This window comes from Rattus norvegicus, chromosome 3 (genome assembly GCF_036323735.1).
Source record: "Rattus norvegicus strain BN/NHsdMcwi chromosome 3, GRCr8, whole genome shotgun sequence".
Taxonomy (NCBI): domain Eukaryota; kingdom Metazoa; phylum Chordata; class Mammalia; order Rodentia; family Muridae; genus Rattus; species Rattus norvegicus.
This window is the reverse complement of record NC_086021.1, coordinates 129,815,695-129,842,115: the sequence shown is the minus strand read 5'-3', so window position 1 is coordinate 129,842,115 and position 26,421 is coordinate 129,815,695. Positions and strand designations below refer to the sequence as shown.

The window sequence follows — 26,421 nt, the reverse complement described above, 5'->3', positions numbered from 1 at the left end:
AGAGTGTGACAAAGGATTGGCTTTCTTGGTGTCTTCCATGGCCTCTAGCCTACTGATGATGACCCAATCATGCCAAGTGTTCTTGGACACCCAGTCTCTCTGTGACCTGTGGCTCTGAGTAACTCCATGGAAGCATTGCTGTCTATGGCACTGCCTCTGTCACCTGTACACCTGACAGCTCCTGGGTTCTTCAGCATGGCATCAGCACCAGACCATAAGTCCCGCAGAGTCTCTTTTGCATTTTTGTTTTTTATTTCTTCTGAATTTTGGAAATAAGGTCTCTCTATGTAGCCCAGGCTTTCCTGAAACTCACCACATAGACCAATCTGGCCTTAAACTCACAGAGATCCAAGGCATGTGTCACCCACATGTGACCGCTTACTGAGGAGCTGAATTCAAGAGAGGTGAGGGAGCTGGAGTGACTGTTGAGTAGCCCCGGTGAGAGCCCCTTATCCATTTCTGTTCAGAGAAATTCTCTCAGGGTCTAACTCAGCTTTTTACAGGGTGATTCATTTAGATGGTCCAAAACTATTTTACAAGGTTCTATCTAAACCTGAAGTGCAGGTGACTGGCACTAAATGAGAATGCCAAATCAAGGTAAGGGCCTTTTCAAGAATGGGCATTCCTTGGGATTTTACATGTTGGGTTACAAGATGGTCCCATGGTTAAGTGTGTACTGCTCCTGCAGCAGACAGGAGTGCAGTCTCCAGCCCCCATGTTGGGTGTCTCAGGACCAATGTAACTCCAGGTGCAGGTGGCCCCCACCTCAGGTTTCCTCTGATATCTGAATTCACATGCACAAACCCTCACAGAGACACACACATACATAAAAACACTTTATTACAGAAAGCTTTTTAGTAATGTATGAAAATGAAAAGAGTTTTTAAGTATACAACCTTTGGCAATAAAAAATATGTTATCATTAAGTATTCACAAGTGTTTCCCATATAACTTTAGAAATATATTCCCTCACCTCCATCCCTGCCCAAGGACATGGCCTCTACTCTATCACTTCTGTGAAAGACTTCAGGGTTCGGGCCAGGCTTGCCTTGGATCTGAGGCAATCCCCTTAGCTCTGAGCTTACAGGTAAGTGACCACAGGGGTGTACCACCAAGTTAAATCTAAGCATCTACTTGGATTTCCCCACTCTCCCCACTCTGGCCCTGGCCAGGGGTTGAATCTCCATCTTAGCACTTACCACACACATATTTCCCCCTTAGCTACATTCCCACCATACTTTGGCTCAAGAGGGTCTATAATGAATTTCACATCTACTATGTGGCATGCCAGTGGAAAGGTGGATGCTGGTTTTTATACAGAGCCACAGTGAGATCAGGACTTTCATTTTGTGGAGTTTAGTGCAGTTCTCAGAGAATAAGCCTAAGTACATGAACATGTATTTGGTAATACGAATCTGTTCTATAAGAACTGTCACGGAATGGCCCCACCAGCCTCAGGCACACACAGTGCTGGTATAGAGGTCACAGCATTTAGCAAGATTCCTGAGGCTGGACTCCTTGTCTTGCCAGGGGCCTGAGAAAGAAGGCATGTTGGTGCCATTCAGCAAAGTACTGAAACGATAAAACCAAACACACGGGTCAGACACAAGCAAGGCAGCGCAATATATCAAAAAGTTTTCCAAGTAGCAGAGAGCAAACCTACTCTGAGTAGATCTGTTGTCATAACCAGTGAAATGAGACCCAACCAAACGAAGTTTGCCCCTCTAGTTGATGTTAGTACAGAACCCTGACCATTGTCTCACCAGGCCCAGCTCCTAAACTCATCCAGTTAGAAATGTCATTTCCAAATAGTTGAGGAGGAAAAGGCCTTATAAATGATTCAGAATTCAATTTAATAAAAAAGATAGGCTGACTACCTAGGGCCACTTTCCTCTTGAGAAAGAAAAAATGTTTACACTTCATTGGTATTTCTCTTTTCAATTTTTTGATTTTCATTTCATTCAAACAAAAACAGAATTATGAAGCGCAAGGCCCTGGGTTCGGTCCCCAGCTCCGAAAAAAAAAAAAAAAAAAAAACAGAATTATGTCACTTTCCCCCACTTTTCCTCCTCCAGTCCCTCCCATTTACCATCTTCTATTCTTACATACATAGACAGACAGACAGACAGATCCAGCTGCTATTTTTTCCCAATTATATGTCCATGGGCAGGAGTGGGTGTGTGCATGTGAGTGGAGGTGCCTGCAGAGGACTTAAGCATGGGACCCCTCTGGAGCTGGAGTTCAGATGATTGGAAGCACCCAGTGTGCATGGGGAACTAGGACTCAGGTCCTCCCCAACAGCAGCCTCCTAGTCCCTCTGCAAGAGTAGCATCTGAACTACTTGAGCCAGATGCCAGTTGACTTGTGAGTGGTTTTGTTTGGTGTTTTCAGCCCCTGAAAACATTTCTTTTGATTTCAAGATGCTAATGACTCTTAGATTATACCTTTAGAAAACCCACTGAGAACATACACATCAGAACCAGCAAACAGAAGAACAATCTATCCAGTTTATAAATTCCGCTTTAGCAGTAAAGGAAATTTGCGATTCGCTTACTTTTACTTGGTTTCTTAACCTGTTATAGAGCTAACATCTGTTGTGTCTCATGCACCCCATACAGCTTCCATGGCGCTGTACTCACAGCCTTGCTCTCCCAACATACAGAAGTCCCCTTCGTGTAAGAGGATATGCTAAGAAGGAGCAGTAACCCTGGTGCTCGCCTACCTCTGGAAGAGCTCTCTGCAGCACACATATGTCTCATAGGTTCTGTTGGTGAAATTTGTGTTTAAGAATGAGACACAGTCAGTTTCAGCGCCTCTGGGAACATAGAGGATTCCTGCATGGAGGAGATAAGAATGACTTCAAGGAGGAAGATTTGGCACATGGTCCCAAAGGTCTGTGCTGCTTGGTTGGATGTAGATTAGGTGTCTGTGGGATGGATGGTTAGTTAAATAAACCTTCTGAGAGAGATCCTGTGATCTCTGCCAGAGACCATGCTTGGCCACCTACCTGCCATACAGGCACTGATGAAGGAAACACAGGCACCTGTGAAGAGGGCCCTGACCACAAGCTTGCACAAGTCACTCTTCCGTTGGGGAACCATGGATGCTGTAGGAAACAATAGAAAGCAATTGATATCTTCCTCACACAGCAAGGAGGTGTAGCCCATGAGTCCCCAATAGAAGAATGCAAAAAAAAAAAAAAAAAAGAAAAGCAGGTCCAATGAATAGTGTTCTTTGACAAACCGCCTAAGGCTGTTAACCTTCCTTAAGAGGTGTATACATAAGTTAGTCTTGATTTATAACTCAGACTTCTCCTGGATCAAGGATTGTATATCTGACCCTTACCTCAGTGGTTCTGGAACCCATTCAAGATAAATCTGAATCAAGCAGGGCTCTGAGCTCCTCAAGCAGGCACAGGTGCCTGTGTTGGCCAGTTGAGATCTACACTGTTAAGTCCAGATGGCATTATATTGACCATTTTGAGCCCAGCCCAGAGACACAGCTATCATGTGACAGACATACAGAAATGTGGGTGAGTATTTAACAGAGAGGAAAAAGATAACCCAAAAGGAAATTGTTTCACCTTCACACTGTTTAATCAGCTATCAGTGACATAAATTTAGTGAACCTACCCCAGAATATTATTGACATAAATGACATTTTAACATTTGTTTCATATTTAATTGCTTCTTAGACCCATTTCTAACTTGACTCTTCCAAGTGCTCAGCTCAGGATTTTGTTAGAAACTCAGACAGCACACACACATACACAGAGACACTCACATACAGAGACACACACAAATACACACACAGACACTCACACACCACACACACACAGACACACAGACATGCAGACACACACACGCACACACACACACACACACACACACACACACACACACACACACGGCCCTGCAGGACCACTCCCTCTCTCTTGGTATTCCTGCAACCATCACCCACAGTCAGCACCCTGAATACCTCTGCTTCAAGTACTAACTACTCCTCAGTACTCCGGGACTCTCAGCTTTACCCAACAAGATATGATACTCACTGACTCCACTTATCTGATTTGTCTCCTGTTTATATTTGGCATTTTTAAATTCCTGTACAAATATCGCTCCTATAAAGTTAAAAACTGTTGAGTAGGTTAATTTCAGAAAGTACCTTTGGCAGTTTAGCAGCAAGATAGAAATATAATTTTCATAACCTCTTTCTTAAAAGGAAGATAAAAATAAAGTGCATTTGTGCCTTGGAGAAAGGAGAAGAGGGAGATAAGACATCGATTATAAAGGATATACGGTAGTCAGACTGACTGCGATAGCTCTGAGTTATGTGTGGCCTGAGAGGTCCACTTCATTCCAGGTTCTCTAGCGAGCCTCAGCTTTGCAGTGAGCTAAGGCTGGATCTGCCTGGCATGTAGAGGACCTGGGGGAATTGAACAACTCACTCAAGCCTCCCAGTGTGATCCCTATGGAAGTAAGATTGGCAAATCCACAGAGAGAAAATGTTGCAATGATTTCAGCCTTCACCTGGGGGGGGAAACAAGTAGATAAATTTAGTCCTAGTAAATTCCAACCTAGGCTCAGAACCAGGTTGGAAGTTCCAGGGCACACCAAAACTTTCTTACAGTGCTCTAAGGAATCACAAATGGTGCTCAGAAAACAACCAGCCCCAGTTACAACCACTGTCATGATATGGTAATACTACACAACTCCTGACCCAACAGGATTCTTACTAAAGATACAGAGAAAATGACCTAGATGCAAAGGCAGAGGCAAGAAAGGTTGTTTCATAGACATTTGAATGTGCACATAAATGGAAGTAGGACATCCAGGAGAAGATATGTTCTTTGGACAGTCCCAATGTAAGGAACAGCAATCAGCTCATAGATCAAAGTTGGGTAAGAATGCAAAAGAGAAAGAACACAGACCTGAAGCAGAAGCTTGAGTACTGACACACATGCTTCTGCTTGTCTCGTGCTTAGGCTGGGACACTAAGAAACACCTTGGGCCCCCAATATTTGTGTGGCACATTGTGCCTTCCCTCAGATATGCTTCTCGCTCTGTTATTTGCTGGATTGTCACTTACAGAAATCCACTGTTTCTCGCCATTGATCCACTCTTCGACTCCAGAGAGACGTTTGTTCTTGTACTGAGACAGTTGTTGATAGGCCACAAATTCATTTATGAAGAATTTGACTCCCACTATCTCAGCCACCAATGGGCAGTCTGCCCACTGTACACCCATCATGAAAACCATTGGCCTTAGGACATAGGAGCAGATGACCTGAGGGAGAGAGAAAGAAGGGAAAGGAAGAGAAGACAACAAAGGTCAGGTGCCAGGAGTCACTCCAGACACTTAGGCTCCTCTCCTTTCTCCACCACCTTCTCTGCCTCAGGCTTTCAGCTTACTGAGGGTCAGGAAAACAAGCCCAACACATATAAGACTTTACCTGGAAAGTGAGTCCATGGATATCCACCATTTCCCCCAGCCAGGAAAGGGTAGAATTGATGAAGGCCAATACAGCCAGAAAGGCAATCAGGTTGGCTGCAACATTAGCAACAAGGCCTATGGCATCTGTGGCTCCGTTGCTCGCGGCTTCCAGAATATTCCTCTCTTCCCTGTGGTTATTGGGCATAGAGAAAGAATATGCTACCTACAGTAGTCTCAGCTCCTCAGAGAGGAGAAGCTCCATTGACCCTAAAGTGGAAGAAGTGGGCAGCCAGCCACTGTGAGGGGTGATGCGACTCCTTAGCAATACTTTCTCTGAAGTGATTCAGATGCTCTTGCTATGAAAGTCTGATGCCTAGAACTTGGAATATTTTTATATAAGGCACTAATACAGGTGGGAAAGTTAAACCCAAACAAAACAAAAATTGAAAATGATTAGCTGGGAAGCCAAAATAGCAAAAGGGGACATGGGGTAACAGACCTTCTTCCTTCGGGGAAACTGGAAGTCTCTAGCACACTAGGCTTCTCTAGGTAGCACACATCACCATCTCCTGAATTGTCCCCTGCTCACCCTCGAGGCAGCTTCACTCCCTCCTTGCTCTTGAACTTGGACTCTTCTACTTCTGGATATACCAGTTTGGACAAGGCAAGTGCACAAGGGGCAGCCATCACTGAGGCAGAAATCAAGGATGATGCATCAATCTGTAAAGCCAGATGGGGATTAGCACCACTATAGGGCTCAACGTGGGTGCACCAAGTGCGATTCTGTTGACTGTGCCTCACCCCAAAGGATATGAAGGCTCCCAACACTGTGCCTGCTATAGTAGCAAAGCCTCCAGTCATCACTGCATGGATTTCAGAGAGGGTCATGTCTGCAAGGTAGGGACGGATGAGCAGAGGTGCCTCTGTCTAAAAACAAAGAGAAATAGTCACATACTGAGAGAATATTACTCCTCATGTCAAACTGCTTAGCCCAGGAAGGGAATGGGCCTATCAGATACATGCCCTTCCAGCTAGTGGATAAAGTCCTGCCCAATCATCTCCTTGCTGGCTTGTTTTCAAGTGTTCCTATATCATGTTATAGAATACTGTAGACAACTGGTGATCATTCACTTTATTTGCCATGCCTAAATCCATGCACCTAGCGAATAAATTATTGCATACACTCCACTTGTTGATCACACACTAGATGCCTATAAAGCATGTATTAAAGGAACTGAAAATAGCTTGTGTAAGCAAATGATTTATGAAATAATAAGAAAATACTGTCAAGCCAGCAAGAAAGTTCAGCCAGAAGACCCGAGAACCATATCTAGAACTCACATGGTAGATAGAAGGAAAGGAGAAACCAACATCCACAAGTTGTCCTCTAACCTCCACATGAGAACCATGGTACAAGAGTACTTACACACACACACACACACACACACACACACACACACACACACAAACACACAAACACACACAGTGAGAGTCATTAAATAAGCACAAAGCAATTTTTAATGAAACGTCTGTAATTATTTATTAATTAGGAAGATTCACGGAGGAAATAACCTAGCCTCAATCTATAAGGTCATTTATCCTTTAATAAGTGTCAGCAAAAGAATGTATTAGCTACTAAGAACATTCATGCAAGATGCCTAGAATATTAGAGTCTAGGTGGAAAAAAATCAACTGATTATACATAATGTTAGCAATATGTAAGATCATGATAAAAAGACATCCAGACCTAGTCTGAAAACAGATCAAAAGCAGATAAGCAGCCCAAGGTTTTGCGGAAGACCCCAATGTTAATTTCTTACTCATTTGAAAAATGATTATCCCTAATACTGATTTGACCAGTCGATAGCACAGATTTAACACTGGAATGGTTAATGTTCATTATCAACAATTAATAGAATCTCCTTAAAAATGACTCTAGGGATGCCTGTGAGGGGTTATCCTGATAGGTCAGCCTGTGTGAGCTCATTTTAATTAGGTGAATTGAAGTGGGAAGACCCACTCCCTAGACTTGGATCCTGGATGCTGGCACCAGCATCACTCTTCAGCTGCCTTAAACTCCTGTCACCAAGCTCTTCCCCACAGGATGGCTGTACTCTCAGACTGAGTAAAATAACTCCCTTCTCTCTTTATATTCCTTTTTCCATGGTACTTCATCACAGCAAAGGGGAAAGACACCCATTGAAAACAAACATTTCCTCTTCTACCACACAGGTAGATGAACTGAGAAAGATGCTGTGTGAAGAACAGCCCTGTTAGTCCTGAGAAAGACAAGCCATTGCCTCCCCAGAGACCTTGGAAAGCCACAGGAATTCACAGCAAGAAAGCAGAGCTAGCTCGGCCATCCTTCCTAGCTCCTGAGGGAATAAGTTTAGGCTAAGACATTCACCTATACCCTGTGTAAGAAGCTGCATCAGTGGCTAAGGACAACCTTCTAGATAGTGTGTCCGGACTGTGCATTAGTCATCAAGGGTCAAAGCAATGAACTCTCCGTGACCCTCTGAGGACTCTTTCATGAGGGATTTACTGTCCCACAGTCTTCATTTCTCTGCTTTTCACAAGAAAAATGAGGCCTTCAAGCTACGCGGTGACACATGCCTATATGCCCAGCACTTGGGAGTGGGGAGGCAAGAAGATCAGAAATTCAAGGTCAACCTCAACCACATAGTGACTCTGAGGTCAGCCTGGGCTACAAAACACCCTGTCTCAGAAAAACAGGAAGGAAGGAGGTGGGGAGAGAAGGGGAAGGGAAAATCATCTTTCTAAATTTGTTCTCTGCCAAGTTCTTGGTTCTCGAGAGATTAGAAAAACAGAAGGTTCCAGGGTACTTACCATTCCCACAAAGATGTTTCCTGCCACGGCCAGGGTCTCTGCAGCTGTGGTACCCATGGTGATTTGCAGGAACCAGGCAATCTAAAGAACTCAGACACATAAATCTTCCAACATTGCCAAGAGTCTTGAATAGTGTCCAGCAAAACCCCTCCCCACTATTCCATTGGGTGGTAAAGAAACTCAGGCTCGGAGAAAAAGTATGGCCCAGAGTAACAGAACAAGTTCTGAACATTAGCCAGACAGAACTCAAGCCTTGGGGTTTCTAGAACAAGCAAATTTAGCCCAGTATGAAAGAACTTTTTACCATGTTCTGCCTCTAGCCCATCTCAGGCCTGGGTAATCATTTGATACCAGGAGGCTTCAGAGAGATGGACTTTTCAAATTGGTTCTGTTTCTCCACATCCCACGTACGAACTTTCTCCCCCAACGTAAGTATGAATTCATTCATTCTCCTGACAGACTCAAGCTGAAGGTCCTTTCATGGAAACCAAATGCCTTACCTTCTGGATCACCCACTGCACAAGGCCCAGGTAGTAGAGAATAGACATCACACATCCGAAGAAAATAATGATTGGGAGAGACTGCAACAAGAATGGAGGCAGTGTGTGAGAGACTATAGTGAGTGTGCAGTGTGGGGCACACATCATCCCCAGCCCTCTGCCCCTGCCCTTTGCTGACATTGTCATGCCTGCCCACAAATTAGGTATTACCTGAAAAGCAAAAACACTTTGGACCAGTGTGTCACCAAAAACAAAACTGGATCCTTCTACAGTATATGCCAGGAAAATCTGAAGTGAAAAGAAAAGGGATGAAAGTTAGGAAAGGTGGGACACAGGAAGACGGGATATGACTCAGGTGTGACCACCTGTGAGCCATGTCCCAGAAATTGGTCATGAAATGACAGACTCAGCCAATCAATTTCTCTTCAGTTACATTCTCACCTCACCCCTTCTTCTTTCTCTCGTTACCCGATTCTGTGTACTGCCTGAACCTTATTACTCTCTACCTAACTGGATTCCATATTCTCACCGGAACCCCATTACTCTTTCTCTTTACCCGACCAGATTCTGCCACAGCATCATTAAGGCATAGTCCCAAAGCCTCCTGCTTCCTCAAATCCACATTCTCTGAGGTTCCCGGTGAAGAAAACTCTGACATCCAATTCCCTGTACCTGGATCTGATCTCCCAGCCATTGAAATGCATTAAATCCAGGTTCAGTTCTGATGACCAAAATCCCAAAGACGAACTGAAGGCCCAGGCCCCAAAACACTGTCCTCCAGCTCACCTGAGACCAAAAAGAAAATATTCCATGCATGAGTTACAGACTTTGTTCAGCCATTGCCTAATTCAACCATGTCCTGGGAGGGGTGCTAAGGGAGGGTGTGAACAGTCTGGGGTAATGTAGCTGTGCTGGCTAGTTTTATGTTAACTTGACACAAACTAAAGTCATCTAAGGGGAAGGAACCTCAGTTGAGAAATACCCCCATGAGATTGGGCTGGTGACAAGACTATAGGGCATTGATGGAGACCTAGTGACTGATGGTGGACGGCCCAGTCCATTGTGAGGGGTGCTGGTGGTCCTGGGTTCTATAAGAAAGCACCCTGAGCAAGCCAGGTTGAGCAAGGCAGTCAGCAGCCCCCTCCACTGCATCTACATCAGCTCCTGCCTCCAGGATCCCCGCCCTTATTGAGTTTCTGTTCTGACTTCCTTCGATGAAGAACAGTGATGGAAAAGTATGAGACAAGTAAAACCCCTTCCTCCCAAAGGCTCTCGGTCACGGAGTTCCACCACGAAAATAGAACAGGGAACAAGGAGACTGGTACAAAAAATATGGTGATATTGTGGAGATGCAAGTACATCTGTACTAATTTTTACATAAGTTACGTTATAGTAATGACACATGCATGCAAATAACTTCTGCAAACATCATTTCTGTACAATGACATCTGACTCTCTGCCATGCTGTTTTTTCTTCCTTCCTTCCTTCCTCTCTTTCTTTCTTCCTTCCTTTCTTTTTTTCTTTCTTTCTTCCTTCCTTCCTTCCTTTCTTTCTTTCCTTCTATTTGATTTTATATTTCTTTAATACTGACTTGATTTCATATATACCACAGTAAAAATTAACAGGCCAAAGGACTCTAAAAGCTTTCAAACTTTGACTAGGAATAAACCTGTCAGAAGAAGATTCCAGGAAATGTTGCTTAGCTCTGTCTTTGCCACGTATACCTGACATGGGCACTTTGTAATTTCGACGTAGCCCTTGCTTGTGTTTCTATGCCCAACCACGTACCCCAAACTCACCGCACTGTGGTGTTTGGAGCAGGCAAAGAGGATGAGGATGAACATGCAGATTCCCGCAAAGGAGATCAGCTGCTCTGGCCTTTGAGCTGTGTCCAGAGCCAGCCAGAGAATAAGGCCGACAACAGCGGCTCCCATGAACACCCTGGAGGAGGGATGACGAAGCTCAGTCACCGACTCAGGCAATGAGCAACAGAGAACTCCCTTAGTCAGAGGCTCAGTGAGAGAACACAAGGGCTCATTCACTACACAGAGATGAACCTTGAGAATCCTCTGGTAGCTCCCTACCTTCTGCTCCCCAATTTATATGAATAAGTGTCTAATCAGAGACTACAAACCGCATAATGTCTCATTTCTCATACAGACATATCATTGAAATGTGATATGCAGACTCATCCATGAAGGTGCTTCCAGTGACCAATAAAATACTGAAAACAGAAGACAATATTGAGCTGGTCCCCTATGGACTGCTGCTCCTTTTTTGACCACTCCAAATGTTGGAATCAAATACATCATCTATGGACTTACGGCCTTTACTACATAGACTAGAGGCTGGAAATGTAGCTCAGCAGAGCACTTGCCTAGAATGTACAATGGGTCTAATCCCTAGCCTACCAAAATGAATAAGGAGACAGTCATGGAGTGCAAACCTTAGGAAGGCAGGAGGAATGTGATTGCAAGATTGGGGATCGGAGAACTGCCTGAGCAGCTGAGAACACTTATACTTGTGGTGGACTCAGGTTCAATTTCCAGCACCAACATGGTGGCTCACCAACCACCTGTAACACAGGTCACAAGGGATCTGATCCGAGCTTCTGAACACACTGGGCACCAGCCATGCATGTGGCACACACACATACATGCAGACAAAACACTCATACACATAAAATTGAAAATGAGTTCATTTACGCTTATGAGCAAGTTTCTCCTAGACTCTAAGAGTGTCTCTTGACCTGTGGGTCAAGACCCCTTTAGAGGTTTTATGTCAGATATCGTACATAACAGATATTTACATTATGATAACACTAATGTTATTACAATGCATAACTGCCAACATTACAACTAGATAGCAATGAGCCATTTTCTGGTTGGAGGGTCACCACAGCATGGGGAAATACACTAAAAGGTCACAGCATTAGGAAGGTTGAGAACCACTGCTCTAAGGGGCTGTAAAGATGAAATCACATAGAGGCGCTTGGGAGGACTAGAGGGAAAGGGGCTAACACAGGGCAGGGAGAGGCCACCTGGCTAATAGGTTGGTGTAAGTGCAAGCATCTGCTCTGACCACTCCACTGAGGAGAAGCATGGCTTTTCTCACTTCTGTCATGGCCGCTTGGGATTTCAGACTGAACTTCCTCCCTGATACGGAGTCCCATCTGCACCAGCAATGCTGACCCAAGTCTATGAGAAACTGGAGTGGGGCTCAAAGGCCTGTTGCTCTGTGCTCTCTGCACTTGCCTTGGTATAAGGTGAGAGCCTGCCCACTCAGGAGCTGTCAAAAGGGAACATACTAAAGAGATGGCTGTGATGCTCAGCCACCTCTTGTCCAAGTAGAGGCTTCCCTGGTATGGACAAGGCCATGGGCTCAATCCCAGCACTCCGTGAACTAAGTACATGTGTAATTCTGGTACTGAAGAGGTGGAGGCAGGAGGATCAGCAGTCCAAAGACATCCTTTGCTACATCCTTGATATGTATATAAATCCTTTATATGTAGATAAAGAGTTCTGGGACCAGCATGGGCAAGAGACCTTGTTTCATGATAAAGAAAAGAAAAAGAAAGGGAGGTAAAAGGAGACAAGAAGAAGGCTTTGACGTCATCAGTGAGTTAATCCACGGACACGTTCACAGTTAAAAGGATTGTTAGGAGGTGGAGAAAGCTCTAGGAGCTGAGACCCAACTGGTGGAAGTCAATCACAGGGCAACCCTTGAAGGTTACACCTTGTGCTGATCTCTGCCCTACTGACACCCTTGCCTCCTGGCCTCCATGATGTGAACAGCTTTACTTCACCTGCTCACTTCCCACCATAATAGTCTGCTCTATCACCAGCCAACATTGATGGGGCTAAGAGACCACAGCTAAACCTCTGAACCAGGGAGCCAGAAGAGCCTTTTCATTGTTCTTAGGGATTTAGTGAACAGCAACAAAGTTGGCACACTTACCTCTTAAGCCAAAGTCTCAGGCGGGTGTTTTTCAAGGGCTTCAAGCATCTTATTGACTTTTTAGCAAAGAATTTTTTCAGAAAGTGGCAAGCCAGGATGAAGATGACAAGGCAGGTGATGACAAACAAGGCCTGTGCCCTCCGGAAGTTCAGGATGCAAGCTGCCAGGAGGTAGGCAGCATACGCTGTGAAGAGAAGGCGAAGGGTGGGAGTCAGGAAGGCTGAGCTTCCACAGGGAAGGAGGCCATTCCTCTCTGCTCTGGGGAAGTCTCAACCCTTCCAGTTTAGCTGCTGCCCTCGCTCTTGCTCTCTCCCTTAGATGTGGTCCACAGCCACTGTCAGACTCTTTGGAAATCAGGCTTTTTATCTTCTTCTTCTTCTTTTTTACCCCAGCTGTGTGGAAATGACAATGATCAAACTTTGTCTTGAGTAAAGCCGTGTAGGGAGGCTGGCTCTAGGAGGGAAAGCCACATGAAGCTTCCTCTGTGCCCCCGGATTCACCCAGAAGAATAACTTATGATCTCAGCATCCCTGCTGCACCTAATCAAAGCTCCGCACTCCACTGACAGCATACCATAAGCAAGGTTTTCTGTCTCTCAAAAATAATATCTAGCACTGATTTTAAATACAACGCAGTAAATATGTTATGTATAAAGGCATCTTTCATAAATACTACAGACATGTGCTCTGAATCAAATCTAAGCACTAAAAACAAGGTGAACCAAAATTTTTTTTGTTAAAACTTTAAACCTGTCAAATAGTGTGCTTTTAAACTATAGCTTTTCTTTGGATTTTACTTATCCTCCTGGGTCTAAGACAATAAACTGTCTTCACCTACAGGCAGTTACGATCTGCACCTCACATAGCCTTTAAGTTAGTTTCTGAGTACTATTCATTTTCTCCCAGCAACAATCTTGACACAAGTTGACAACTGTAAAAATGCTCCTGTTTCCCCCCAATTCATGAATTCTCATGATCTCACCTAAACACAAGAGACCAAGCAGGATCTTTTTGAATAAACCAGCATGTCTTTGATAGAAACTTCTCGCCTTGGTGAAGGGCTGAAGAATCCTCCTGATGAGAAGCCAAAATTTATATGTGAGCATTACTTCATCCTGTGTGCAAGTCTTTGAACTTGATAGACCAGGCAAAGTTTATTCTTAGTTAATAATGAAAATTAATCAGATGCAGATGTTTAATAGTTCTCCAATAAGGTCCCCAAAGGTCAGCTCAAATTTTGTGCCTGTGCCTCAGGTCAGAAAGGCTGACTCATCGTACAGTAGCTACATCATTGGTGATTTACTACCACAGAAGTGGATGGTGGTCTGTTTTCCTAAGGACAGGCATTACTTGGCTTCCATATTCCGCCTGTCCTTCTTAGAGGCTATTCTATCACAGCACCCTAAAACCACACAAAGCTAGTACTTTGAGTAATTCTTCACACACTGGCAGGTAGGAGGGAAAACAGCACCAAGCTCAGTCTCTAGGTTGACAGGACTGAGAGAAGATGTTCAGCAAGAACTACTCAAGATTGCTTTGTGTAGTGTGTTTCATGTGTCTGGGCTCAAAGGACTCACAAATACTAACACCACTGACCCTCTAATGACCCTGGGGGTGGGTGCTGTTGCAATCTGAAAGCCAGGAAGCCAAGTAACTTTCCCAAGGTCACAGAGGTTGTCAGGAGAGCTCATCTCTGAGTAGCCTAGCTTCTTAAACTCTCCATCACCATCCCAGGAACACATTACCTGACCCCATCATCTGCCTTTGCCACTCCTAAGGAGTACACTGTAGCTATGTGTGCAAATAGATCCGAATCCCACACTCTTGGAAACTCCAAAGAAAGTGAGCCCAACTAGAAGTGACCTGTGTGAGACTGTGGTGCTAAGGTATTAGCTACAGATGGTACCAGCAGCTAAGTGGTCTGAGGTCTTGGACCACACAGTTTGGAGTCTATTGGTGCCCATCCCACCTATCTTGGGTTGAACCTGTTGTAACCATAGGTCCTACACCCTTCCTTCTTCAGTTCCACCTCTCTCCCCTTAACTTCTGCATGAAGTCGGACCCTGGGTTGCCTCAGCAGGGTGTACATTCTAAGATACAGGGAAGTAAAAGAGAGAGGGAAACTATCTGTATCACGCTTGGATTGTCTAAGCCCCTCACCTCAGGAGGATGTTTGGGATCTACAGGCCCCTGCCACCATCTGTGCTTAGTGGACAAGTAGGGAGTCAGAAAGTTTACAGTGTCGGCACTTGACAGCAGTGAAACTCTTATAACACTGGAGGAGGTTGTTCTTGCCAACTGAATATCATTCACAAAGCACTCATTTTGACACGTAAGTTCCAACTTTTAACTTGCTCCTACAGGTCCTCACTCCACCCTGCTTATGTCCTGAGAGTTCAATCAGTGAGGACATACCACTGAACTCCAAACCCTTTGGCTTATCTAGTGGGTTCCCCCCATGGGACCTCACAAGACATCACAATACAGAAAGTTCCCATCTAAGCAGGGAGGGATTCTGGTCTGAGCACACTACCAGGTTCTCTTGCACTACCTTCTGGTCTAAGGTTAGATTGTGCGCCCTGATTCATGGAGCTAGGATCACAGGCAAGTGTAAGCCACTGGGTGTGGCTTCTAGGTACTGAGTGTGGGACGTCTGAAAGAGCAGTGCATGTACTTAATTAACCACTGAGCCAACTCCCCAGCCACTCTTTTTGTTTCTCTCTTAATTCTCTCTTTAGGTTAGTTTTGGGCTTTATTATATTATTTTCATATGCCTGTCATTATACTTTAATTGCACATAGTAGTCTCTTTATGAGTAAATTCTCTCTACTTTAAATATGCTACCTATCTCCTAATTCACAAGGTGAAGCTGACTTGAAACTATATCCAATTAAGTACCTATTGGGCAAAGTCACTGCAAAAAAGAAAGGAATATACATGAGCCTAAGAGTCATTAGAAAGCACAGGCTTAGGGTTTCACCTCTTCACCGAAAACCAGCATTTCCTGGGAAGGTCAATGAGTACTCAGAAATTACCAAAACGTTTGCAAAACTCATGAACAATGGAATCCTAGAATACCAGGTTAGAACTGAGTATTAAAAAGAAAATGATGATGGACTATACATCCAAAATAAAAAGAGGAAAAACTCAACCTTTTAAACTAATCAAGCAGTCATAGAAGCACATACACAAGTGTCCATGAGCTCTGTATCTTCCCTGGTCCAGCATCTTGCCAACAGTAGCAAGCCCTTTACCCTACATAATGGTACAGTTTGAGGCTTAGTATCTGTGCTATAGCTAGACATTGAATTGAGAGGTTTAGCTCTTAGGTGAGTGAACACTGAGACTTTGCCTCTACCTCCACGCATTTGTATGGAAGCTTCCGGTATTGACTAAAGACAACCTTCCTGCAGGCTTACTGGCTCCACCCACACGTGGTAGGTGGAAGTCAAATGGGCGAGCATGGTCAGAAGCTCTAGCTAAGCATGACTTTGGTGGTCACCACATCCAGCAGCAAACCAGCAACAAAAGTGTCCATGAGTTCTCTTAGTCAAACTATCTGCCAGGTGTAGAAACTCTCCTAACTCAGGGACACAGAGCCCCGCATAACTGCTGGGATCTGGGGCTCTTCATTTAACTCTTAATTCGTTCAGGTCAAGCTGTGGAAAACGTGAGGCAGCTTTCAGACAATCCAGCATCTGTGAATGCAGACAGTGCAGCCTTGGCTGAGTCTTTATTACAGTGGCTTGAAGAAAGAAATAGAAGCAGGAACTGAAGAAGTCAATTCAGAATCAACTGACGGTGTGAGAAAACAGTGAGGATTGCCCAGCACAGGTGTCTAGAAACTTTCAAGAGGTCTAAGGTCTTATTTTATACCCAATTAAATATCAGTTGGACACACTACTATGAAGCAAGAGGGGATGTGCTCTGGAATTGTAAAAATAAGTCACAGGCAAGAGATTTTGTCCGTTGTCACCCAGCATCTGAAATACGAGTTTCCACAGCCAAAATTATGTACACAACTGTGTTGTGCTAAATATTATTTGGGGGGTTTCTACCCCACCTTAAATCATTTAGTTCCCAAATAAAAGAACCATCCCGGGGTTGGGGATTTAGCTCAGTGGTAGAGCATTTGCCTAGGAATCACAAGGCCCTGGGTTCGGTCCCCAGCTCCAGAAAAAAAAAAAAAAAAAAAAAAAAAGAACCATCCCTTCATATTTGTAATAAGCCTTAAATCAATAGAGCTGGGCAGATAACAAACCTCTATGCTATTTTATCTACTTCCCTGTCAATGACCTCGAGATATCACTTGCCATGTTCTCCCTGGGCTGCTCCTACTCCAACTGCCTGGCTTTCATGGCCATATGCTCACAATACTCCTACCCCATGATACCTTCCTTCTTCCTCCTCCTTCTTCCTCCCCAAGAGGCCTCCATGAGAGGAGATGGACCTTCAGCATATGGCCAAGAGAAACAGCCAGTAACAAGATACATATGGTTGGGATATAACTTAAAATAACTCCAAAGCCTACCCAATCTAGGCTTATAGCTGGTATATAAAATACCTGGATTGTGTGTCTTTAACACGTGCTAGCTGGACTGATTAATTCTTTTTACACAACTGGTTCTGAACTTAAGAACTGAATGAATAGGGGGGCAAAGTTTAGAACAGAGGCAGAAGGAACACCCATTCAGAGCCTGCCCCACATGTGGCCCATACATATACAGCCACCAAACTAGATAACATGGATGAAGCAAAGAAGTGCAGGCTGACAGGAACGGGATGTAGATCTCTCCTGAGAGACACAGCCAGAATACAGCAAATACATAGGCAATGCCATCATTAAACCACTGAACTGAGAATGGGACCCCCGTTGAAGGAATCTTAGAAAGGACTGAAAGAGCTTGAAGGGGCTTGAGACACCATATGAACAACAATGCCAACCAATCAGAGCTTCCAGGGACTAAGTCACTACCCAAAGACTATACATGGACTGACCCTGGACTCCAACTGCATATGTAGCAATGAATAGCCTAGTAAGAGCACCAGTGGAAGGGGAAGCCCTTGGTCCTGCCAAGACTGAACCCCAAATGAACGTGATTGTTAGGGAGAGGGCAGTAATGGGGGGAGGATGGGGAGGGGAAGACCTATAGAGAAGGGGAGGGAAGGGACTAGGGGGATGTTGGCCTGGGAATAACAATCAAAATGTAAATAAGAAACATTCAAGTCGGGTTGGGGATTTAACTCAGTGGTAGAGCGCTTGCCTAACAAGCGCAAGGCCCTGGGTTCGGTCCCCAGCTCTGAAAAAAAGAAAAAAGAAAAAAAAAAACACTCAAGTTAATAAAGATAGAAGAAGAAAAAAAGAACCAAATGATATTGTTGCATAGGAAACAGAAATTTACAAAGCTGTCCAAAGGAGAATGTCAACTGAATCTCAAACACAAACAGAGGCTAATAACCAGTGGGTAAAGCCAAGAAAAACTGAGCCAGGGTAAAGTCTATCAGGGAAGGCCAGCATGTTTAAATCAGAGGTGATAGCTATAAGGAACTGGAGAAGCTGGAGATAACAAGTTCTAAAGGTTCTGAGTCCAAATTCAATGAGAAAAGACCTAAACCAATGAGACAAGACCTAAACCAGAACATAGTCACTACTGAGTCTTAGTAGATGTGTTGTCTGGTAGAGGACTTTCTGTCCCAAAATACCCATATCCTTGCTTGATACAGTCCTCACAGAAGATAGCAAATGTCTGATCTTTACCATGCTATGAAGAAGCAAGGCCAAAAGTCTTTAAAAAACAAAGTACTGGGCTAGAGAGATGGCTTAGTAGTTAAGAGCACTGACTGCTCTTCCACAGGTCCTGAGTTCAAATTCCAGCAACCACATGGTGTCTCACAACTATCTGTAATGAGATATGAGGCCCTCTTCTGATGTGTCTGAGACAACTACAGTGTACTCATATAATAAATAAATAAATCTTTAAAAAACAAAGTACCAAGCAAGCTAGGTGCACGCCCAGTTGAGCCTATAAGAGTTTTGAGGACAGCCTGGGTGACAGAATAAGAGTGCCTCAATAGATAGATAGATAGATAGATAGATAGATAGATAGATAGATAGATAGATAGAGGATGGGTGGGTGGGTGGATGGATGGATGGATGGATGGATGGATGGATAGATGGATAGATAGATAGATGTTGAGGTAAAACGGGTACCATCTGTTTCTGTAAAATTTAAAAAAAAAATGCTTTCTTTTAATTCGCACTAGATCCAACACTGTAGTGCCCCATGACATCTGTTTGATATTTTCATCTCAGTCAGCAAAGCATCTCACCCGCCGATGGCTACTCTCTGAGCCTGGCAACAATCTCTCTACACAGCTAGTTCCCAAGGCAGGTTGCCACCATGCAAGACATATACATCTCAATTCTGTAGCAGCCCAGTGTCTACAGCCACCACACACTCTCTTGAATTAAATTAAATCACCACATAAAGGAACACACAACACAATAATCTCTGATCCAATTCATAAGATATAATTGCTCACTTAAATAAGATATCATTTGCTCATCTAGACATACAAAGCCCTGTACACATCCATCCCTTAAGAATAATCATAACAACCTGTAGATGTGTAGAGAGAAATCTTAACATCTGCTGCCATGTTCTCTCGGCTGCTTCTCCACCACTCCACTCTCCTCCTCCTCCCAAAAACTTTTCTCCTGCCCATCCTTCCTTCTCAATGACAGGTCTGGTTCTATCTTGTACTTGGCATCACCTGCATAATGACATCATCCTACAGATAGATGATAGATAGATAGATAGACAGACAGATGATAGATTGATATATATAGATAGATACATAGATAGATAGATAGATAGATAGATAGATAGATAGATAGATAGATAGATGATAGATAGATAGATAGATAGATGATAGATAGATAGATAGATAGATAGATAGATAGATAGAACATAGATACAAAGACACATAGATAGATAGATGGATGAATAGATAGATACATAGATACATAGATAGATAGATACATAGATACATAGATAGATAGATACATAGATACATAGATAAGTGCATAGATAGATAGATACATACATACATCAATATATACATAGATATACACAAAAATACATGGACACATAAATACTAGATACATAAATACATAGACATAGATATACAGATATATAGATACAAAAATAAGTAGATGAATAGGCAGACATGAAGAACCTATACAGTGAGTTTTCCAACCTACCCTCATCTTCTTCCTCCAGAACTCCTCTCTCTTCAAGTTGCATTTGTTCTGACAAACAGTGGAGATTTCCAAGGGAAGATGTTCTATCTCATGACTATGCTCCATGCACATCTCAGGCTGGGCCCTTGTGTTTATTTCTTTTGCAAGGAAAATTATAGGTGCTATTTGAATAACCAAGGAACAAACTAATGAGGGTATAAGTCCTGCACCTACCACAATGGATGACAGGTAAGTTGTGCTCAGAAGGAAAGGAGAGTAAGCCTGAGTGGGAAGTCTGAAGCACTACTAGAATTTAAAGAGTTCAAGCGCTGGAGGACCATCACTCCTGCTGTGTGTAATGGTGGAGGTCTCAGAGCAGCACATTAGTGTGCCAATTGGTAACCATCCTTGGTAGGTGAGCAAAAATATCTATAACATTCTTGTCTAAATTATGCTTAAAGAGGAAAAATAACTTGGGGGAATGAAAGAGCATCTTACGATACTTCCCAGATTATTCTCACACTCAATAAGAACAGAACTCATCTTCCTGTATCTGCCTTCAAGGTCCAGAGAAGACATGTGTGTACAGCATGAACTTCCACTCATGTATTTAACAGCAAGAATATAATCCCCGCCCTCAGGAGTTTGAGGCAAGAGAATATCTGTAAATCCAAGGACACCCTAGCTTATACAGTGAATACCAAGTCAGCAGTAACTACATAGTAACATAGTAACTCTATCACAAAGCAAACAGAAGAAAGAAAAAGAAGAGAGGGAAAAAAGAGCCAAAACCAAACAAGCAAACCAAAACAAACAAACCAGGACATTCCTGGGCAGAGTTCTGCTATGGCTCCAAGAAAACTTCCATGGAATTTACATTATTGACTGTTAAACTGCTAACCAAAGGATGAAATGTTGTAATTACAAAAATGTACAAAGTCGACTGTTCATCTAGATAATTATACATAGTAGTGCTCAGTAAATGTTAGCCATATACTGTCATTACCACTGCTGTTGCTATTCTTTTCTGAATGTCATCCTGGCAGGCACTGATGGGCTTGTCTATGTCAAGGCCTTACACTAAGTTAATTCTATAAAATATACACACGTTCACATGGTAACATGCAGTGACCCTGGTCCTGCCTGTGAGTTAAGCAATCTGAGAATGAGTCGCTTCAATCTGTTCCCAGTCACCTTTTTTCCCTGCCCTCCCATCCCCCAGGGTTTTGTTGCTTACTCAGTTGAACTCTAGAACACCCTTACCTCCAGAGAGAGGAATGCCCCAAGCCATCCTTCAGGCTATGTCCCTGTGTCACTTCCTCCAGTGTTTTGCCTTGCTCAAGGTTTCCGACTTCCTAGAAGCACAGGTAAAGGTGAGATCAGCCATGCAGCCAGGTGATCAAGAGCCTTGGAAAGCAGCCACACAGCAGCCCACCATACTGAAATACCATGAGCTCCAGGCCTGGGTTCTCCATGCCATTCTCCGATGTGTCCTGGGAAGCAGACTTTCTTCCCTCTGACTTCGCCATCTCCTGTTATCCTCTGCTGAAAAACAAACTCAAGCCTAAGGCTGGCCCATTTGTCACTCAGTCATGTGGGGCAAAGGAGACATTTTAAGGCCAGGTCCTCTCAGAAAACAAACCAAACCTCTCTAAGGAGTCTGATGCTTTCATTAAAAATAAGAACTGGAAAGATTGTGAACAGATTAATATAATAAAAAAAAAAGGTAGAATTTGATTTCTTGCTGTGAATGATTTTGGAAAAAGAGGTATTTCGGCAGGCAAGAAGTAAAGAACAGGGAGGAACTGGAAGGAATCCATGGGCCTCCCAGGGCCCCAAGACCTGGGTTGAAATATAACCCATTTAGTCCCTCAAATCAAGGGTCATACAGCAATGTTCTTTATCTTTTTCCTAAGCAGGCCCCACTGAGCTATGCTGAAAGGAACGAGAGAGAAGAGAATACCTGAGGAAGCCCTGGGTGCCCAGTATTGCTAGGGGGGAAACGGGAAAGATCAACAGACTGCTTTAGGAAGGGTTCTCTAAGGAACAGAACTGATAGAGTGTGTATGAAGAGAGGGCTTCCAAGAATGACTTACAATGTGCTGGGTGGGTCCGCACAGCCCAGTCAGATAATGGCTGGAACCTGGCAGCTGCTCAGGTTACAAAGCCAGATGCCTCAGACTTCCAAATCTGGCGCCTTGAAGACTCCGGGAGAGCTGCTGATCTTCAGAACACACTGGATCCTGGAGAAACTGGAGTCTGATGTCAGTGGGGATGGACAGCTGCAGCAGGGATTAATACTCTCACAAGCAGGAAGTGGAGGTTTCCCTTCAGCAAGACTTCTGGGCAAGGAACAGAACAGTTTCCCAACTAGACTTCCTTTTATGTAGGTGGTTACCATTGAAAAGTGCCACCCACTCTAGGGGAGGGGCTTCTTGAAAACGTGTTTCTTAGTTGAGCTTAACATATACTTATCTCATTACCAGTGAAAATACACCATTTTTCCCAAAGAATAACTGACAAACTCCCTGGAGGAATGCAGTCCTTAGTGTCTTAAAGCTGAATTGAGACAATATAAATTTAAGAACATTTAATTACTGATATCATCTCAGTCATTACATTACTAGCTAGAGGATCAGAAAAAAATGAAAACACAGATATTTGCTTAACATATGCATCTCTTTACTCAAGCATATTCTGAACAAAATTGGGACAGGAACACTCATGGCAATAATAATCCTCATTTCTATAACAAATCTTGTAGCCTTAGCTGGAGTTATAATTATCTTCTACACCCGTTCCCTAGCCCCTCCACCCTCTGCTTCTTGGTCCTCAGGCACTCTTGGTCCTTTACCTGGAAAAGTGATCGATGCTTTCACTCTTGAAGGGTCTTGGTTAAGTATCATCCTACCTGGGTTGAGTTGTTGTAGTTTCCCATTGGCTTTAATCACAATGCAGATCCCTTGCGTTTGATATGCTCTTGCTTACCTCTACTGTGGGAAAAAGTCCAGTTTCCATTTGGTCTGGGTCAACCACCCCTCCTAACTCTATTGTTGCTTCCAGAGTGGCTACAGAGTAGTCTTAGCTTCCAGATCAGGGAATGTCTCCTGTGCCTCCTGGCCGAAGCAACCCCACTTCTGGAATCAAGACTTCTAGGCCAACATAGCATAAACGTGTGGGAACACAAAACACAAGTTTGGCTACTGGCTCACTGCAGATGCTGATGAGGTACCATTTCCATTTCCACATCTCCATGCTGGACCTGCAAAGCCTGAGTAATGGAAGAAACCATATATTGCACACTGATTGGAGCATATCACACCTTCTGGAGAACCTCGGCATTCGAGACTGCTGCCAGCTGGCTGCCTATATAACTGCAACTGTTCAAGGTGGAACTGAAGATTAGTTCTTATTAGCATATATCAACTACATACAAAGGATGGAGTTCATTTTAGTATTCTCATACGTGTACATAATGTACTTTGATCCTATTCAGCCCCATTATCCTATTCTGTCTCCTCCACTCCCACTAATACTCCTTCTCTTCCAAACTAGCCACTCCTCTGCTTCCACGTCTCAATTTTATTATAACAACCCAGTGGATTTCATTAGGGTTTCTTGACAGGGCCATGAGCACCTTGTCAATGGCTATACCTGAAAAAGAGGTGTCTCCTTCCCCTATCAACCACCAACTGATATGGATGACTCCTCAGGAAGGGGTGGGACTCCACAAATCTCTCTCCTTCCGTAAACAAATATGGACAGTACAGGACTAATGGTGTGCATGTCTTACATAAGTACTCATAGCTGTAGTGAGTCCAGGAGTACAGCACTTATATCATGCTCAGAAGTCACCACCACAACAGCATTGACAACTCCTTTCCTCCAACTCATAGATTCATCCCGCCCTCTTTCTGTGGTACTCAGAAGTCTTATATGTGACTAAACAGATGTCTCATTTATTATCAGTGGTCATTTGCTCTGAGTACTTTGACCAGTTGTATTTCTTCAGACAAAACTGACAACTGCAGGAAGAAATTTTACCGACCTAAGCAGATAACTAGTACCCTATGAACACAAACAGTTATATTACAGTGTAAATTAATGGGAACATCATGTCCATTTAGCAAAGCAACAGCAGTACTTCCCCATTGGGAAACATAACCTCCCTAACCACAGGCTTTTTGACTGTGAATTCCTTCCGGCGGTGGACATGAAACCTAACCAGATAGCAGTTGGGTATCCCCTACCACTGATGTACTAGTGGGCTTATCTTATCTAGCCTGTCAGTACTATTCACACAGGGTCCACAGCTAAGTAAGGGTGTTGGGAACAATTCTCTCCAACAGCCTATGTAACACCTTCTGGCTTTTGGAGTGATCACCAGCAAGGAAGAGATTTCCAGCCAAGTTGTAGCTTGATTTTCTATGTCTTGTGGTCAAGAAATGGGGCATCTTCAGCAACCTGATTTTACTACCTAGTCCTGGTGAGCAAACAATAGCAGATGCCTGTCTTGCCCCCCCCCCTTCCATGAGACTCCCTGATCAGCAATCCATAGGGAGGTGTCATCCCTGACACAGGCTTTTAGTTAGCATCCATGACTCAGGGTTATTTAACAGCTTTTGTTACCTACACAAGGAACCTCTATTTAAACTATTACTCTTATTTTTGTTCCCCTATCAAGACTCATGTTTTGTTTTTTGTTTTTTGTTTTTTGTGATGTTTTCATGTGTCCTTAGTTTGGGTTGACTCCTCTCCTCTGTGTCTCGGTCACACCTCCTCATACCTCTTCACTCCCAGCATTCTCCTTTCCATTTGCATATAACAGGCATTCTACTTCCACTAAAGATTCCGTTTCCCCCTTTAGCACTCGATTCCTTCTAGTTTCCTGGGATCTACACAGTTATTTTCACATAAATGTACATATCTAAAGGTTAGAAGACAGGATCCACCTTGAAAGAGACCTGAGTTTCTGTTACCTCAGTAGTTTCTCCTCCTATTCATTTTACGGCACAGTAACTGTGTCTTTAAAAAGCTGTTCTACAAACGAAACTCAAAACGGATGATCAAAATGTGAATGCTTCACTCCTTCTTTAAATGAGGAAAAAGAATACCCTTGGCAGGGAAGGGAGAGGCAAAGATTAAAACAGAGACTGAAGGAACACCCATTCAGAGCCTGCCCCACATGTGGCAATGGGGGAGGGTTGGGAGGGAAACACCCATAAGGAAGGGGAGGGGGATGTCTGCCCGGAAACCGGGAAAGGGAATAACACTCGAAATGTATATAAGAAATACTCAAGTTAATAAAAAAAAAAAAAAAAAAAAAAAAGCTGTTCTAACATTTACTCAAGTCAGCTGCTTCAAGATGATGGAGAACATGGCGGTTTGAGTGAGAAATGTTCCTCATAGGCTTGTGCATTTGAACAGTGGTCAACAGTTGGTAGCACTATTTGAGGAGACTATAGAATGTTTAGGTACAACCTTACTGAAGGAAGGACATCTCAAGGCGTGGTGTTTCAGGGCTTACAGGCTCACCCACCTTCCTGTTTCTCTCTGCTCCCTATGTGTGACTGAGATGTCAGCTCTGGTTCCCTGCTCCTGCTGCCATACCCGTCTGATGTCATGCTCCTTTATGGATGTAGCTGTCTGGAAATATAAGTAAAAATAAACTTTCTTTAAGTTACTTTTGGTCATGGTGTTTTATCACAGCAATATAAGTATTACTAATACCACCATCATCATACTTCTTTATTTATAGAGGAAGTGAATTCTTTGGTCAGAAACAATATGTGGAATACTATAGAAGCACTTATTAATCCAAAAATGGTACTTTATCTGAATCATTGCCTTCAGAAAAGGAAAATCCATGGCCAGAAGAAGTATCTCTTCTGGTAAGAACAAATCACTGATATTTTTACTATAGAAGTAAACTGATGCAGTCCACCTGTCACCTAGTTTCGGGCTGGTCATGCTGCAGAATGGTGTGACATCAGGAACACAGCGTTCATCTCTGTTGTGGCCAGATTTAACACTGAGCAGAAACTGTACCAGGTCAGTCTTGGTGAAAAGGAGTACATGTTGCTAAACCCATGTATACCATCCATCTGTGCCACCATTACAATTTGTATATGTGTCCCATGAGACAATAATGAGGAAGGAATAAGAGGTGAATTAGCACTCACAGAACAGTCAACCTAAACTTGGTTATTAAAATCCTCTGCTGATGTTAGGTTTGGTGATCTATTATGTGAGATACAAATACCTTCATATTTGGGGTAGTCTGTCCATATACTCCTTACCTAAATCTGTTTCACTCCAATTTTCCAGTCATATGTCCAAGTCTCTAACTATTCACTCAAATCATTACCTACAGCAGTATATAAACATCAGTATACTCATCTGATCATTTTTATAACTAGGAAAGTGCATGATCATGAC

General features: G+C 43.5%; 1 protein-coding gene across 10 annotated transcripts in view; it reads right to left on the bottom strand.

Annotated features, from left to right (window-relative positions):
• Positions 1 to 823: 823 nt before the first annotated feature.
• Slc28a2 (solute carrier family 28 member 2) overlaps positions 824 to 26,421 on the bottom strand; it is a 62,868-nt gene continuing 37,270 nt past the window's right edge. For 3 of the 10 annotated variants that reach the window (XM_063284462.1, XM_039105769.2, XM_063284460.1), the window contains exons 2-20: positions 25,523 to 25,629; positions 22,080 to 23,254; positions 21,432 to 21,528; positions 21,247 to 21,338; positions 13,723 to 13,814; positions 12,742 to 12,925; positions 10,584 to 10,725; positions 9,456 to 9,569; positions 8,994 to 9,071; positions 8,784 to 8,864; positions 8,284 to 8,364; positions 6,235 to 6,360; positions 6,023 to 6,153; positions 5,453 to 5,621; positions 5,089 to 5,286; positions 4,448 to 4,529; positions 3,008 to 3,106; positions 2,723 to 2,834; positions 824 to 1,572 (exon numbers count right to left, since the gene is read on the bottom strand). In XM_063284462.1, coding sequence (XP_063140532.1) covers positions 1,455 to 1,572; positions 2,723 to 2,834; positions 3,008 to 3,106; positions 4,448 to 4,529; positions 5,089 to 5,286; positions 5,453 to 5,621; positions 6,023 to 6,153; positions 6,235 to 6,360; positions 8,284 to 8,364; positions 8,784 to 8,864; positions 8,994 to 9,071; positions 9,456 to 9,569; positions 10,584 to 10,725; positions 12,742 to 12,925; positions 13,723 to 13,814; positions 21,247 to 21,338; positions 21,432 to 21,512 — 1,980 coding nt within the window. In that variant the 5' untranslated portion in view covers positions 21,513 to 21,528; positions 22,080 to 23,254; positions 25,523 to 25,629 and the 3' untranslated portion in view covers positions 824 to 1,454. The other 7 variants (XM_063284459.1, XM_063284461.1, XM_039105768.2 and 4 more) reach the window with 7 other exon arrangements.